This window comes from Anguilla rostrata, chromosome 1 (genome assembly GCF_018555375.3).
Source record: "Anguilla rostrata isolate EN2019 chromosome 1, ASM1855537v3, whole genome shotgun sequence".
Classification (NCBI taxonomy): domain Eukaryota; kingdom Metazoa; phylum Chordata; class Actinopteri; order Anguilliformes; family Anguillidae; genus Anguilla; species Anguilla rostrata.
In genome coordinates, this window is record NC_057933.1 from 26,316,469 (window position 1) to 26,333,074 (window position 16,606).

General features: G+C 41.6%; 1 protein-coding gene across 1 annotated transcript in view; it reads right to left on the minus strand.

The window, feature by feature from the left end:
- kif26ba (kinesin family member 26Ba) overlaps positions 1 to 16,606 on the minus strand; it is a 119,032-nt gene that overhangs the window by 26,707 nt on the left and 75,719 nt on the right. Inside the window, exon 5 of the mRNA XM_064332164.1 lies at positions 9,473 to 9,656. Coding sequence (XP_064188234.1) covers positions 9,473 to 9,656 — 184 coding nt within the window. The remainder of the gene's footprint in view (positions 1 to 9,472; positions 9,657 to 16,606) is intronic.

Genomic DNA, 16,606 nt, shown 5'->3' on the forward strand with positions numbered 1-16,606 from the left:
GCACTTGGCATTGACCCCGTAAAAAGCCCCATCTCCGCTGCGAGTGCTCCCAGAGAGGCCGTGATCCTGACGCATCGCTCATCGCCGATATCTATATCATCTCTTTATTGTCCAGACGCACGTGTCATAGCTATATCCGTGCTCTCGGTGCCCGGCCATTTCCCCGCCCTCAGCCGTGTGCTAACCAATTAACAGCCACCCAAAGCGTGGTAATAGCATTTCTATATCGCCATGCACAGCATCGCTGATTGGCGGCAAAACTGACTCACGGTAACATCAAATCCAGACAGAACTAATGGTGCTTTTGTTATGGGATAGAATGGATGAAAATAATTCAGCAGAAATTTCCATCATCCTTGCACTCTTCCGAGCTGAAGCAAACACTGCAGGTATAATGTTGGAATGTTTTTACTGAAGGAAAGCACAGCATGTAGGCCTACTTTACAGCGAGGAGACATTGCTGAAGGATGAAAAGGTATGAATACACCTGTGTATGCATTCCAAAAATATGACCAATAATTTATGGTGATGGTAAAACCATCCGCAACAGAATATAAAGTATAATGCCAAGTATACTTATCCTAGTTGATAGAGTAAGCGAGACAAGTAAATGTGTTTTTTTATCATGCAAAAGCAGCGTTGGAAAGACAAATATTTTCCTCGTGTAGTTTTTTAAAAAAGGTGACATTAGAACATTGTGTAGCTGGAGGCGGCTTTTGATCTTAATATTTGATCTTCGATTGAATACACGAATAGCGACGTGGCAGCGGATATGGAACCAAACTGTCCATATGGAAGGAAGCAATGCGTCAGGTTCACTTTAGCAACTTCAAGTTCTGCAGCACAGGCAATATTGCAAGCAAGTAAACTACTGTTACGTGACACATACACTTAAAGGTCAGGATATTGAGTAAGTCTGAAACTTGGTGTACTTTCACAATCTAAAATAGTGGAACACCCTTTTATCTCTATAAATAAATAAACACCTAAATACATTTAAAGTGAAGGCATAACAACATTAGCGTCAGTGTCACTCAATGGAGGTAAATATTTCATTTTGATGTCATTTGCAACAAAAAAACATTGCAAAAAATACATCTGCGGGCATTAAAATACTCAGCTGAATAATTTACCGTGTTCCTTTCTGAGCACGGTAAGATACAAATCTCTTCCCTGTTTTTCCCTCAGATGATACAATCTCAAAGACATGCTACCACTCTTCCTCTCAAAACCATTTCTATTCTACAGACTGCTACCTGCTCACATAAGACTTGAGGAGTGGAGTAACTTCACTACACTGAGAAATAACATGTAGGGAGAGACATTAAATGCTTGCTTTTGCTAGCGTTTTTTACAGGTAAAATGGTTACTGTAATGTTGGCAGTAACTGTATTTACAATTAGAATGGAAATGCTCTAAGAGGAATTTAATGTGCATGTGTAAGCATATGTTGCAATACATGAAAAGCACTTTAACATTGTGTTTTTATTTTTTTTTATTTTACTGTGAGATACAGTACAAAGTGTGTTATAAAGGAAGCAATAATTTTATGGTGAGGTTCACTGAGTATGTATTGTAGGGTCAAAGTCAACAGGACAAACAGGCATGGTAAGTCACATGATAGGTTCAGACTGGTGGGTGATTGGCACCATGTTGTAACTCCACCCTTTATGAGATTCATGGGGCCTCAGTCTTCCATCACTAGCTCCAGATGACATGTAATGCCGATGATTCTATTAGTGATCCCCATAAATTAGTGACAGTGCCCCCTATGCAGAATATTGCATAGTCTACTTTTTTTTTGCTCCACTGCAGACAGTCTGGGGGCTGCCATAGGCTATGTCTTGAGGGGAGGTCAGAACCTAGGACTAATCTTTACATGAATCAAAGGAATTAATCAATTTCTGCTCCAGCAGCAAATCTGTGTTTGGTGTATTGGGGAGAAAAGGCTTTATTTTTTACTGGCTGAGAAGATGTGGTGTGAACCACAGATTTAATGGAAAGTGGCCAACTGCACAAGAAAAAGTGCAGTTTGGAAATGAATAATAATTGAATGATTCATTCTTATTGTTATGAATTAATTATTAATACGTTATTGATACATGAATGAATGCAATAAAAAATAATGTTAGTGAAAGGAACACAACACTGGTGCCACCCCATGACATCGGTATTTGTATTCATTTGGTCGATAATGAAAACGATACACACAAAAGGGTGCCGTTATTGTTTAAGGTTGGCGTTCTGTCATCTCCAGTTCATTACCATGAGTCACTTAAATCTCTTAGACCTCAATAGGGAGGTCTTTTTTAATCTATGTCACAAAATGATAATGTCTCTCCCCTCCCTCGATTTCAGGGGAACTTTCCGTGTAATTGCAGCGAAACCTAATTACAGAGGGTACTCCAGAGACAGAAGGAAAGGTTGTTTTATAATGAACCGTGGACGTTCAGGAATGGTTGGATGCCGGTCAGGAGAAGGTCATCACTGTACCTGAACGGACAGTAATTACTCATCTCCAAAGACATAGAGACAAACAAAATCCTGTCTGTAAGAGCTCCTCCCCTTAAGCGCCTTTACCGGGCCAACTGATCCATGCATAAGCGTCTGGTTTCAAACCCTGCTCTCCAACACTCGGTTCCTATTATTCAATCTGCTTCCTTGTGTTTTTTAATATGTACTGGACTGTCACATATCACATCATAAATTTATAAGTGATTCATAGCTGAAACGCTAATTAATTTTTCTAAGCTGGGTCCTCGGCACACGGCTTCTGTTTCTTTCTTTGCAGTAGCTTCATTTTTTTTCAGTAAACTTTCTTTGTTTTCTTTGTTTTTTTCTTTGTTTCTTTGACAGGGGTTTTCAAAAGGTTGTTTATTTTGTGTTTCATCTGCGTTTCATCATCGGATCTGTAAGGCAACATTTCATTTCAATTCCCAACAAGTCCCCTCTCCCACCTCTACTATATCCTGTATATAAAAAGATATTCAAACAGGGCACTGGACAGTACATGAAACGTTATGATGATGATGGGGCATACAGCTCCCACTGTAGATGCTCGTTCCGAAAGCAGATTGTGCCATTGTTGGCTATGGCCAGCATTGGCGAGGCAACAATTCACCCAGCCCCGCCATGGAATGATAGGGGGTAAGCCGGCTAGTGCTGTTGAGCTCATTGCTCTCTAGCGGCCACTCCTGGCCAGCCCAGGTGCCTGCGGACACAAACTGAGAATATTATGACCTCGTTATCCTCCGATGACATGGGCAGCATGTAATTGGTGGTGTGTCTGCCATGTAGAAAAAGAAACAAGAATAGGCATCAAGTGAATCGGAGGATTCATGTGTCTGTCCTCTCCTCCTGAAGGGTTTGCAGGGAGATCAACAAGCTTGGTTGAGTTCGGACTGGGAAAAATTGAGGATAAAATATAAATCATATAAATAAAAAAAACATTATGATTTCATTCAAAAGTGAATAATCAAAGGCATAGCCTAAAATGTTAAAAGATTTCAATTGCATAACTGAGCAGTCTTATGTACAAAAAATAAACCTGTACGACCCAAATTTGAGACATACAAAATGACCACTCATCATTCCTGTAGAGAGAGTGTCAGCTTGGCTTTTCTGGTCTGACAATCATCCTTTAACATGTCTACTTATACACCCTCTCTCCTTTTCATTATGTATGCATTGTCCTGAAAGACACGCAGAGAAGCGCTGTAAAAATGCACAGACCTATTGCTTATGTTGCTTGTGAGGTTACAGCTCCTGTGGTCTGCAATCACAAGTGCTCCATGGGCAGTGGTGCTGGCATTCTGTCGTCATGGATACACATGCTTGGCATGGAGGGTGCAGACTGTCTGCATGCCAAAAATGCGTGGCAGCACGATGATCTTGAACCACGTAAAAAATAGTCCCTGAGTTGAGGGGCTCAAGCACCCACGACAGGCATAATGTCAATATATCATGGATATATACAAGACATGTAGCCGTTTAGTGCAAAAAAAGTATTTAAATCACACAGTGATCACAATGTTACCAATGAAAGGGGAAAATATTTTTCTCAATTTATTGAGGAATCCCTGGGACTTTTTGGACTCTGTTTTAGGAACCTCTGCCCAAGTCATCGGTGGCTTTTGAGACAGGAACAAATGAATGCATCTCGGGTTGCCCAGTCATGAAACCTTGCAATCAAAGACCACTGCTGAGCCCAAGTTGAAACGGTCTGTAATCGAAAATGAGGAAGTAGGCCGCAATTGTGTAAGGGTGATTGGAAAGGTTAAGGTTCATCCTGCTTGCTATGGTGTGAAACAGTGTGTGACAGGGTGTGACAATGTGTTCTCTTGACAGTGGAGGCAATGCAAACACTGCGTAAGGGCAAGACCTGTAACATCCTGTCACTCACCCAGTTGTAAGCAAACTGATTGGATGGTTGAAGGGTAGAGGTGGGGGCCAGGGGGTTGCCAGTGAAAAACACTTTGCATTTACTCCCCTGTCACCGTGGTGGCTGTTATGTCTTCTTACTGTCCATCTTTTGTATTGTCACATAATCGAGAGCCGTTCAGCCCGGCCAATAAAAATGCAATTAATATTCGGGAAAGGGGTAACAAAGCAAATATTGAATTCCCATATTTTAATCTTTCTTTTTTAGGCCAATGAGCAGTGATTCCTCTCCGCCTTTTATTTTAGAAAGAGTTATTAAATATTGATTTGGCTCGGGGGGCAATTTTTCAAGGTCACCGCCCATGTCGGCCAGGTGATTGATGTGGCTGTCAAGGACAAACAATTCCTCACTGCTGCCTGCCTGAATCCTTAAGGGAGGACGAGCAAAACTGACTAACAGAAGACTGACTGATGCTGCGGTACACAAGCTGTTTCTGAGTATGTTAATGGCATTTTTTAAATTATCATAGTGGACATATGGTAGAATAAATATGAAAAAGCGGATAATTTATTTTCTTTTAATCCCACACTTTAAATTCTATTTTTTTCCCCCTGATTTGGAAGCCCAGATATTTTTGTTGGTCTGTCCCTCCATCCCTGTAACTATCTCTGACAATTTGAGGGGGGGCATGCTAGCACGCACGTCCACAGAAATGGGTGCATTGAACCCCCACTCATTTTCCCTCTGCAGACCAGCCAAGCTGCTGCTGCGATCGGGGCTTGCAGGCATCAGACTGACCAGAGGCATTTCAGTCAAGTGTTCAGTTGGGGTAATACCCAGCAGACTAAGAATCACCCTTCCTCAGAAACACTGCAGCCAATTAAGTATTAATACAGGGTAGGACTCTCAACCACATACGGCTGTGGTACGACTCAGTTTGGGTCTATCATTGCCATAAGGACAACTCCATCAGCTGGACACCCCCTTCAAGAGACAAAATAATTTGGGCCAAAAAAAACATGTTGGGCAAAACTGGATTGGGCTGATCTTATTTTTGTTTAGCAGGTGATGCAAGAATTTTCGCAGAGGAATAAAACAAAGGCTTTAGCGAAATGTTATCACTTGTTGCTTGTGGATTAAAAGGTGCCTCCTATTTGATTAATACTCTATTTTTGCAACCTGATGTAACACGTATTACAGATATGTCACAGATAAATTATAGACTTGCTCATGTACAGTTTTCATATCAGTAAGGGCTACCAACCAAACAGACTGGAGGTCATTTGTTGATCAAGAATTATTACCCAGCAAAAAAAGCTCAGGGTAATTTGAACTCTTTCTAGAAAAATACCATACAACCAACGATATTGTCTGCAAGTATTACGCAGGATGTTATTTTGTGGTGTTTTTAAAACCTCATCCAAGTTGTTTTTTTTCAGTGCTTCTGTGTATCGCCTCTGTTTCTAGACTGAGTTTAGCAAGATGCAAAAGGAGCACGGGGGTGAATCTAGCTCCTTTTCCAATTGCCACCGACCTGCCATTAACCCTCTACTAAGAATCAGAGAAAACTAAAACTGACCTGAGTCGATGTCTGGCGCCCACTAACAGAAATGTTTATGAAAAGGCCTCAAACATACAGTATCATGTCAGATGTGCCCCCTTTGCCCTTTTGCAAGAGTGCAGATGGAAGGATTGAAAGGAATGAGAGATATGCTGTTTTTTTGGCAAAGCTACTGAAGATGAGTATCAGCTATCAACACGCTGGGTCTTTTCCAGGCCTAAGACAGTCCCACAACAATTAACTTGGGGAATATGATAATGATTGCTTTTGAAGAGCGTGTGTGTGTGTGTGTGTGTGTTTGTGTGGGCATGTATTACTATCTTTGTGAAAACCAAATGTCCCCACAAGGATAGAAAGATGAGGAAAATTACACAAGGTGGGGACCTTTTGCTGGTCCCCACAAGTTCAAGAGGCTGTTTTAGGGTTAGGGTTCGGGTTACAATTAGGTTAAGGTTAGGGTTAAGGTTAGGCATGTAGTGGTCGGGGTTAGGGTTAGGGTTAGAGGTTACGGAATGAATGTAAGTCAATGGGAAGTCCTCAAAAGTATAGCAATACAAACGTGTGTGTGTGTGCGTGTGGGTGGGTGGTTGGGGGTCAGTATGTACATTTATGATTTCAAAGAGAATTTGGTTGAAGAAGGCAGAGACAGTTCTGACAATGCCTGCAGACTAAGACCGAGGAATGGGGAAATGAAGTGGACATGTGAGGCCACGCTGGTGGAGACATGCTGAGTCGTTATTGAATTTGCTTTAATGTGCTGTACTTCCAACCCACTCACCACAGTGGGAGATTGTTTAAACACAGGACGTTTTTCTCTAATGATTATTTCTGGGTTACTAGAAGTTGTTGCCATGATGAAACATCTGTCTGTCAGTTTGTTGGTCTGTCCATCTATCTTTCTGTCTGTCTGTCATTTCATTGTCCTTTTGCAGCTTTTTGCTACAACATTTAAATAATTGAGCCAGCAAAGCTACACCCCTCCATGAGGGATAAAATCTACTCTATCAGATCTCTACTTACTCTATTTACAATTTTACTCTGAAGTGTCAAGCTGGTTTGTAAATGTTAATATTTACTTTAATCTAATATGTTGGCACAGAACAGGATCCATACAAGCACACTATGTTCTGAGTGAACAGCCAGACCACATAAATCAGTCTCCGTGCTTTTTGTACAACAAATATAGCCCATATCACAGGTGTTGATGCACGGTAAAACTCTGCCATCTCCATCATATCCGTGGATAGAAAAACCTGTGCGTCAGCCATTTTATTAATGCTGATGGAGTGAAAGGAACAGATTGTGCTTGCGGTCGCTAACAGTAACATGCATACTTCTCAGGTCTGTTACTCTTTAACTGCTAATCCTGTGCTAATACGCCGCTTCCCAATAACACGGGGAACAAGATCCCATCTCTGACATATCTGTGGTCTCTCCTCCCCACCCACCCAGGTCTATGCTGAGCTGTTTAAATCTGTGCGAGACTCGTTTCGATATCGGGCTCCCGGCCTGCTCCTCCCGAGCAGGCCTAATCTGGAGCCAGCGGCATCTGCGCACGTTGCTATCAGTCCATCGGCGCGCTCGGCCCATCTGTGCACGTCCTGTGCCAAGCCCGTCTGATCTTCTGCCAGGAAAATACCTTTGTTTTTTTTCTGCCTTCTCCTCTCCTTTACCTGCCACCATCCCGCCGCCATGGAAAAATTACCGTCCAAACCCAAACATATGGGCGGAACGGGCGAAGGGGGAAGGACTCGGACCAGCGGGGGTTACCACACCGCTGAGAATGTAAAGCAAGCGTTGGGCCTAAGCAAGGGCCTAAATCGGAGCCGAGGCTTAAAGCAGTACACCGGGGTCGCTTGTCGTCCGGTTCTGACACGCGGTGGGGTAAACGAAGCAGGAGAAGAACTGAGGGAGTGACTGAAAGGTGGTGAATTGCGGTAAGACACATCCTGGTAACCGCTATTGGCTTCCATTACGCTACAACTTCATAGCAAGGAGTAGCTTTCATACCCCGCTCTGTGCATCTGGAACATAACCACATGTTGAAGCTACGTACGTGGGGGTTGTTGGATGGCTCATCCTGCTAAAGCACAGGTTTGGAGTAGTGAATCCTGACCGAATCCTGACCAGGCCAGTGTCAGCAATGGTCAAAAGAGCAGCGCATCGTTAGCCGTAGCATCAGCAATTATTATTCTGTTTGGAATCGCAGGTTCACTTTCATATGCTGCAGGGGCACAAGCAAAGCTTTGCAGACATCTGCTTGCATCCAAGCCAGGCCCGAAAACATAGTGGAACGGAGGATGAAAGTCAAAAACTGAAAACGATCTCTGCCAAATCAAACTGGCGGTGGCCTGTCTTTCTGCACCGTATTTTTTCAGTTCCCTTTCGTTTATTTTCAGCCAACGAGCTCCCAGAAACAGACTTTCCTTAAAGGAGCAAAGAAAAACAAACAGTAATTACATGGCCGATCAATAGAGGCACGCACGCATGCACACACATGTACGCAAGCACACCTCGGGTTCTGGCACTGTTTGGCAAGAGCATTTCATCAAGTCCTGTCGAATAATGAAGAATGTGACGAATGACAGTCCATGGCGGTGGTACACTGGCCCTCTGGGTCCAATCACGGCGGCTGTTACTGATGCTTTAACTGGCCAAAGGATGCGGCCGGAGCTCCGTGGCTATTTTTTTTTACCCACAATCCCTTCCCCACCACCGATCCTCATTAAGTGTTTCTCTGCACCCAAGTTGACATGCCTGTGTACCTCTAGATACCTCCAGGATCAAGGCAGAGAAACTGAGGCCAGGGTCAGCACTGCAGGGCCAAAGTGTAACAGGGAAACGTTTCAATCACGGGGGCTATACGTCAAACAGGGACATCACCTCCGCACCAGGCATTAGGGCGGCTTTCATTTCAAATTATATGCCCCATCTTATATGTGTTATTCGCATTGAATTCCAAAAATAAATAGAGTTTTGTCTATATTTTTTATGACTCAACTTTCTTTATTATGCCAAAAATGTATGCAAAAACATGTATGGTGGTTAAAACTGCTGTTTCTGTGAAATGGTAAAACATATACGCATGTAAATACCTTGAAATAAAAGCTGGTTTTCTGTACTTTTGTCACTTATTCATCTTTTGATCTCAAATCCAAATGTCTTAAGTGCATAGCAAAAAATAACAAATTTCGCTCTACTCTCAAAATACTTTTGGAGGGCACTGTATATGCCGTGGACGATTTGCTCGTGCTGGACTGCAGAAAAAACATTTTTCATTTAGTCTGCTTTCTTTATTCTTAGTGGGGCGATTTTTCATGGACCTGGTGAGAAGCTTGGAGGTTAAAAGGTCTCCAGAGGTTTGGCAATGTAACATTTAAAACTTAGGCATTATAATGGGACTTGTTCACCAATGCTGTGTTCACCACATTATGAACCACGCAGCGAGTGAACGATGAGTTTGACCATGTCAGCTTCTCAGGGGTCCGTCAGGGGTCAGCTGGTCAGAGGAGACGAATTGTAAACTGTACCTTGCCCAGTCCGGGGGTGTCTTTGACTTTGTTCACAGCGCGGAGCAGGCAGGGCGGGGCCGGGGGGGGCGAGGTCTGCAGGATCCCGCTGAAGTTGGTGGGGAAGAGGGGCGGGTCGCACGCCAGGGGGGCTGCAGGGCGCTGCTTCTTCTTCTTGGAGGACAGGTTCAGTTTCTGGGCAGCTCTGTCGGAGGGCACAGGCAAAACAGACGTGATTGAGTCAGTCAGTTAAAATGGGGATAACGGCATGGCCAATCACTGTGCTGAGACCAGTCAAGCTGGTTGCCTCTTCATATTAATCATACCTTTTCATTGTTGACCTTTACATGCTGTTACTGTGCAAACATTTTCCTGGGTTCAATCAACATTTGTCCTTAACACTCACTGACAAATGAATGCAAGCATTTTTTTTCTTCACATACATACTGACAAGTTAGTTTTATGATTGCTGAACGCCAAAATGCGTTCGTAAAGAAAAAAATATGAATTCATGGATTTATTTGTCAAATTTAACAAACATGTTGATTGAATCCAGGCCGCTGGATTCCGGGTAACATTTCATTTAACAATTCCAGTAAACCTGTCAAGGACATTGGGAATCATTCCAGGTTAGATTCCTATTTGGTTGTAAGATAATGTGACTGAGGCATTCTCCAAACATTCTTGGAATGTATTTATTGTTTATGTGTGCAAAATGGCAACCTGTTGTTGCAAATTACTTCATCTTGAAAGATTTTAAGGAGAATATGTCAGTAACATTTTAACAATGTTCTGTATGAACACTGCTAACCTTCCCAATAAAAATAACACACATGACTATCTACAATTAATCTTTTTAACTGGAATAGCGAAACTGAATAGCACTCAACAACCGTTTCTGTGATGTCCCTTGCAATGAGAAACCAAAAGAAAAACCAGAGTTGTTATTGGAATTGCCAACTCTTCATATTATTCTACCCTTGCTTTTTTCACCCTAAAGCATGACTAGGATTACTTAGTCCTGAAAGTTGAATGATAACTGGAATTTCCAAACGCACAGGGTTCCCCACTGATAAATGGTCTCTGATTAAACTTTATTTTAGGAGCAAGATTGTACATTAGTACATAAGATAATAAACCACTTGTAGAAAGCTAAATAAACTCCAGCTGTTTCAAATACTGCCTTTTATCACACCCACTGAACACTGAAGCACTCCCTTGAAAGCATAGACATAATATCCCACGTCTGGATAATGGAACAATCTTTGACAGCGCGTTTTACGACGACAAAACCCAGCTGGTCTCCACAAGATACAGCCGTCCTATTGCTTTTCATTCACGTTCCCAGCTCCACAAACTGCTGAACTGTCACTGAAAATCTGCTAGTTGCTTTTTTAAGTCATTAATTGAAATGGAATCGAATGCCAAACGTCCTGAGGGCATTGGACATATGGAGTGTCTGGGTAGGATCGCTGTTCTGCTTGTGTGGCTGCAACGCTTCTTATTGATGGAACCTTCGGCTTGAGGCTGTGTACACAAACACGCAGAGGAGGGTGTGCATATGTACTGCATGCTCTCTGCAGGCTGACACACCACTGTAACAAAGTATCACCATAAGCAAAAGCCAGAGTCTAGTCTAGAGGGGTGGAAATCTAGGTTCAGAGATGTTTTGATATAAACAGACTAGGCTAACCCCAATATAGCTCAAGTTTTACTGAAATATAGCCTGGCTATGTGCAAGTCGGCTAGAAAACATTCACCGTCAACGAAATGTAGCTCTAGTGCATAGTGCTTCCTCGACATTTCACTGACTTTTCACCACAAAAATGTTCACTAGGATACAACCACACATGCAAGGATGTGTCCCGCTGTAATCTGCAGCCATTTTTAAAATGTATTTTATCAACACACTGTGAAATTAAAATTACCAAGCACAATGCGCTCTACTCAAGTTAGCAAATAGGAAGAGCACACGATGGGTGAATTAAATAATGGTACTTGGCCTAAACAGGTATCTACAAGGGGAGCACTGCAAATATATAGTGCTTCTCCCAACCATATTCACTCAAGTTGTCTGCACACCATTAAAATAATTCAATTACATTATTTTAGCAAAATTATAAATATATATATATTTTTATTGTTCTAATTGGTTCTTAAAAAAACCATACCCAGTATTATTATTACAAGAAGTGCTGGAATGAACTACTGTAGAACAACTGTTCTGTTTAAAACAGCAAACCAATTTTACAACACCTATAATTAAATTAAGTGATAAAGCTGCTTCTGAAAATCCTTCCAACAAAAAATGAAAAAAGAATCCAAGTAAATAAAGGACGTAGGAGTGTTCCTGATTACATCGGGGGTTCTTAAACTGGAGATATCCGACAGTGCTGTTTCGCTTACACTTTCACAAAGTGGAAATAAATAAATGCACTTACACACAAATTGGCTGCACACTTCCATTTAAAGGTGATTGTTTTATATTCAACAACTACATGCTTATAAATAAGTAAAACGGTAAGTAATCATCTAATAACCTGTTCACGCCTCGAGTGCAAACTGGAAGGTTCTAGATTTTAATCCCAGCTTCGATACTGCTGCTTTAGAGAGGGCAGGGTAATGTTTATATAAAACGTAGAAATAAACAGAGCTGGCTCTGGTGGCCCTCAACAGGAAGTGACCTGGGGTAATCGATCGTGAACACAGACAGGGGGGTCGGGGGTTTGTCAGCTATCGCAGACCAGGGAACCGGCGGAGGGTAGTATGTGTGTTTGTGAGTGAGTGCATGCCTGTGTGTAATAAATGTGCACAACTGTACAGTTTTATGGATGCTCATTTAGTTTTAGTTTCGCCAGTCTTTTTCAGGAACCTAACCTGTTGAAGGTTTTAGGATTGTGATTATGCTGTTACGCTTTGACGAAAATAGAGAGCAATAGAAACAGGAAATGGAGTCAGCTTGTCCAGCAACATTACAATACCCTCCTTTGTCAGTAACAACAAAGATAAAGCATACTTGGAAGAAAGTAATGGCTAGAATGGCTTGATTACAGTTTCAAATTGAGATACATAAATGCACAAGAGCATTGGCAGAAGCATAACAGAAATGTAGACTCTTCCACAGGCAGTAAGTGCTCAAAGGACATCTGTTACTTGCTAGTTTGCTTGCTAATGCCTTTGTCCTCTGGCATGAGCGGCTCCCAGAGGACTTGCCATTTTTTATGTGCCATTTCAGATAATTTACTAACTAGTTAGTAAATTACTACTGTAAGTAGAAGGTATTTTGTTTTTCAGATGCAGCTAGCTAGCAAGCTTAGAGCGCGTTGAAAACCTTAGACAGCACTTGTAACAGAGGTTTAGTTAACATCTATAGCATATAGTACATGCATCAAGGCTGTTTAGTTGAGTACTTTGCTTGCCCCGTTGTAATATGAATTGGTCAGCCTATTTATTTAAATATTGGCTAATACTAATAGCAATTCATTTTATAGTACAGTATATCTAAAGGGAAGGCTATGTAATGCAGGTTTTAATAATGTGTGCATATTTGTTCATACAGTAAGTAGGCATGCTATGGTGAAGCAAAATAAAAATCACTCATGCTGAGCTGTGATGTTAAAAGAAAATAAACCACTTAGTTAAGTTAACCTTCATCTGTGCCCCAAATGCCAAATAGCACCATCCCATTTATTTGCATATCACGCCAAGGTCTATCATGAGTCATTCCAAAGGCCTTTACAAACCTGGTTACAAAAATTCACCACTTCTGCCTCACAAATCACTCTCCTTTTCTTTACTCTGCCTATCTTTTCTAGTCTTGCAAAACACCCCTTGGAACATCTTTCATGTAGTATTTACACCTTTTACTTGACTCTGACTGAGCACAGCTATATAGATACAAAAGCGCGTAGGTACATGACAAAAAGAAGGGACGTCTTCAACTGACGTGTTAGTCCTTTGAGACATTTTTAGACTGAACAAGTTCTGGATTCTTCTCTAATAATCAAACAGGAAATTACAGATTTATTTAAAATGGCTATCCTTACCATAACACCACATGCAGCTCATTTTAAACAGCACTTTATAAACAATGAATCAGTTTCACACATGGATGTCACTGCATGTACAAAAATGTAAAAGTAGGAATAATTACATCAAAATACATATTAAATATATGAAAAATATAGGTACACATCACATTTCAAGGAAGCAGATGTTACTTTTCAGAGGAATTAATGAGATTTCTCAACACAATCTCCTAATAGGAAATGAGGATTCTCAGACTAAAAGCATAATTCTGCTCTTTATCTATTTTTGTTTGTCTCACAGTCCAGAAACAGAAACTCACACACCTTTAGAGAGACAGAGAAACACAGAAGGGGAGGGGGGATTCACAAAGATAGCTTTATTTTCAAGGCACAAACACTTTGACAGAAGCAGACACACAAAACCAAATATTAATATTAAAGCACACATATTAATACGCAAACATCCACAAAATGTACCATGCCTGTGCTTCAGTATGTACAGTATCTATCTCTAGATATACCAGTACATACATACACACATACAAATGTATACAAACAAGAACACAAGAGTGGAAGAGAAGGCTGTGTTCTGTTCCCCATGACCCTGTAGGGAGCGTACCATGTCGCTCAGAGTAAAACTGCTGAAAGGTCTCACCTGTCCATCTGCTTCTGCAGGCCTGTTGAGAGTAACGCCCGAATGCTTCACCCACCCTGCCCAAAGCTCTGCTCCAGCATGCTTACCCCTCCACGGGTCATCTCATGATGGAGAGGGTGAGGAAGAGAGAAGAAGGGAAAGACAGAGTAGGAGGGTCGAGGTGAGGGAGGAAGGGAAGTGGGATGAGACATTAGGTAAAAGAAAGAAGAAAAGCGGGAGAGGACATGAGAGCGAGAGAGGAGACCCAGGAAAAGGAGAGCATGAGTGCGAGAAAGATGGACTGAGGAAGAGCGGTGGACTGCGAGAGAACCGGAGAGACACACACGGCCGGCTTCTTCAGAGCCTTGTAAACTCATCAGATTTTGTCTGCTCTACAAAGGACTGTGCCACTGCGCCTGCCTCTTTTTCTCCGACTCTTCGTCTCCCTCCCTCTCAGCTTTCTCATGCTCACTTCAGACTTCTTGCAGGAGCTCTGTTAACCCGCTCCTTCACCGTCGACGCAAGCGAACGCACTTGCGCGCCCAACAGATTGTCGCAGTCCGCCAGACCACCGACAAGGAAGTGGCGTCTCGGTGACACAGAGTATGTGTCCAGAGAACTGTCTCCAAGCTGTCAGCGACAAGCAGCGTCTGACTGCAGCAGCACAGGGGGAATCTTCACTTGACACCTTTTCTTGAAGCTTTGCCAAACAGACTCTGGCAAGTTTGGAGGAGACTGAAATGTATGTCGGGAGAATGCGTTTCACTTAAGGCATATCTTTAGCTCTTCAGAAAAGCAGAGGGAGAAAAAAAAAACAAGGAAAAGTTGGCACAAGGACCCTGGCCTCTTGCCAGAAAGTACAGAGAAGACAGGAGAGAGAACACAAGAGTTGGATTTAATATATTTCTCTCCCAAAGGATACAAAACACCACCACCACAGGAAGAAATCACGTGACAAATTCAAAGCCAAAAGAAATCATTTATTTTAAAAGATGTTATGTTCTTATGTTCATGTTATTTCAGTTTGTAGAACAGTAAAAATAATTATGAAGAGCAAATAAAAATAGAGAGTTCTGAGGCTCGTGGTTTGATGAAACATTTACTGGGAAAATCTGGAAAGAGTGAGGTTCTCTGTATAGGGTTCTTTGGTTATTTTGCAATCCTGTTTATGGTGCACCCAGAAAAAAAGGCCTGAACATATTGAAAGAATAAATATGAATAAAAATATTTCAAAGACCATACTTATGTGCTAGTAAACTGAATGGATTATCTCACCTTTCTTATGACAGGTTGTCACCCTAGCATGATGGTCAGTAATTCCTTGTAAAGTTCATCATTGAGTAAAATCATGCCCAACTCTAGTCATGTATAGTAAAGATGTTCTTGTTGTACACAGTCAAACTACATAATTTTTAAATCTGACAACATAAATTTTAAAACAGTCATCTGAAATTGCCAGATAGACACAATCTCAGAGAGCCTCAAGTGTTTTCTAGTGATTTATGTCCCGTAGTTCAGAGCGGCTCGCTGTGCACGGGTGGGTGGAAACCGGGGAGTTGTAATCACACCATGGAATGCACATCTTACGCACTGAGGAAATGACAGGATGGACACTTTCAGGAAAAAGGCTGTTACTGTTAATGCCTTGAAACTGAGAGCCAGAGATGGAGCAGTCTGATTCCTCTCACTTTTCTGGTGTTTCCTACGCTGTGGGACCCTAAGGGCTCCATCAAAAAAGAGGTTGCCCATCGCTGAATATGGTAGGGGCGGGAGCTAGCCTCTCTCTGCTAACCACTCTCTATCATGCTTGCTAAAAAAAATACCCTCACTGTCAACACTGTGACCTGTATTCACTGTTAACATGATTTACCTGTATAGACCATTTTTCATGCTTGTGGCTGTATTCTAGAGCAAAATAAACTACAGTACTGAATATAAGCACTTGGTTATTGGTGTATGTTAAATTACTTTTTTTTTTTAAACATCAAAAATTGAGATTCATTTTATCAGGTAAAATACACATCCAATAAGATCATGCAATTATTAGTTTCTGGAAGTTGTTTAGTTGAACATTACAAGCACACACAAAGCTAATGGTAGGGTTTAGCTGGGGCTATTTAAAAACCAGAATCTTCAGCCAAACACCCTTCAGTTTTGTATGTGACAATAATAATATCAGTACCATTTCTAATACCCAACACTATACCCAGTGGTCCAAAATGTTATTAATGAATTGAATGGTTTCTTTATTAAATGGGGTTAATGATTGGGGCCATAAAGATTTCTATTTGCCTTTTTTTCTGATTCCTCTAATCATTCGCTCAATTTAACATTCTAAATTTCCTATTGCATCTATCTGGTGGCGCTTCATACTTCAGATTTGCACCTTTGAGAAAAGTGTCTAATTTTCATAATTCATGCCCAGAGTCACCAGAGAGTAAAATCAATAGATTCCTTAGTTGCAAAGTAAAAATTTAGCAACCAGCATTGAGA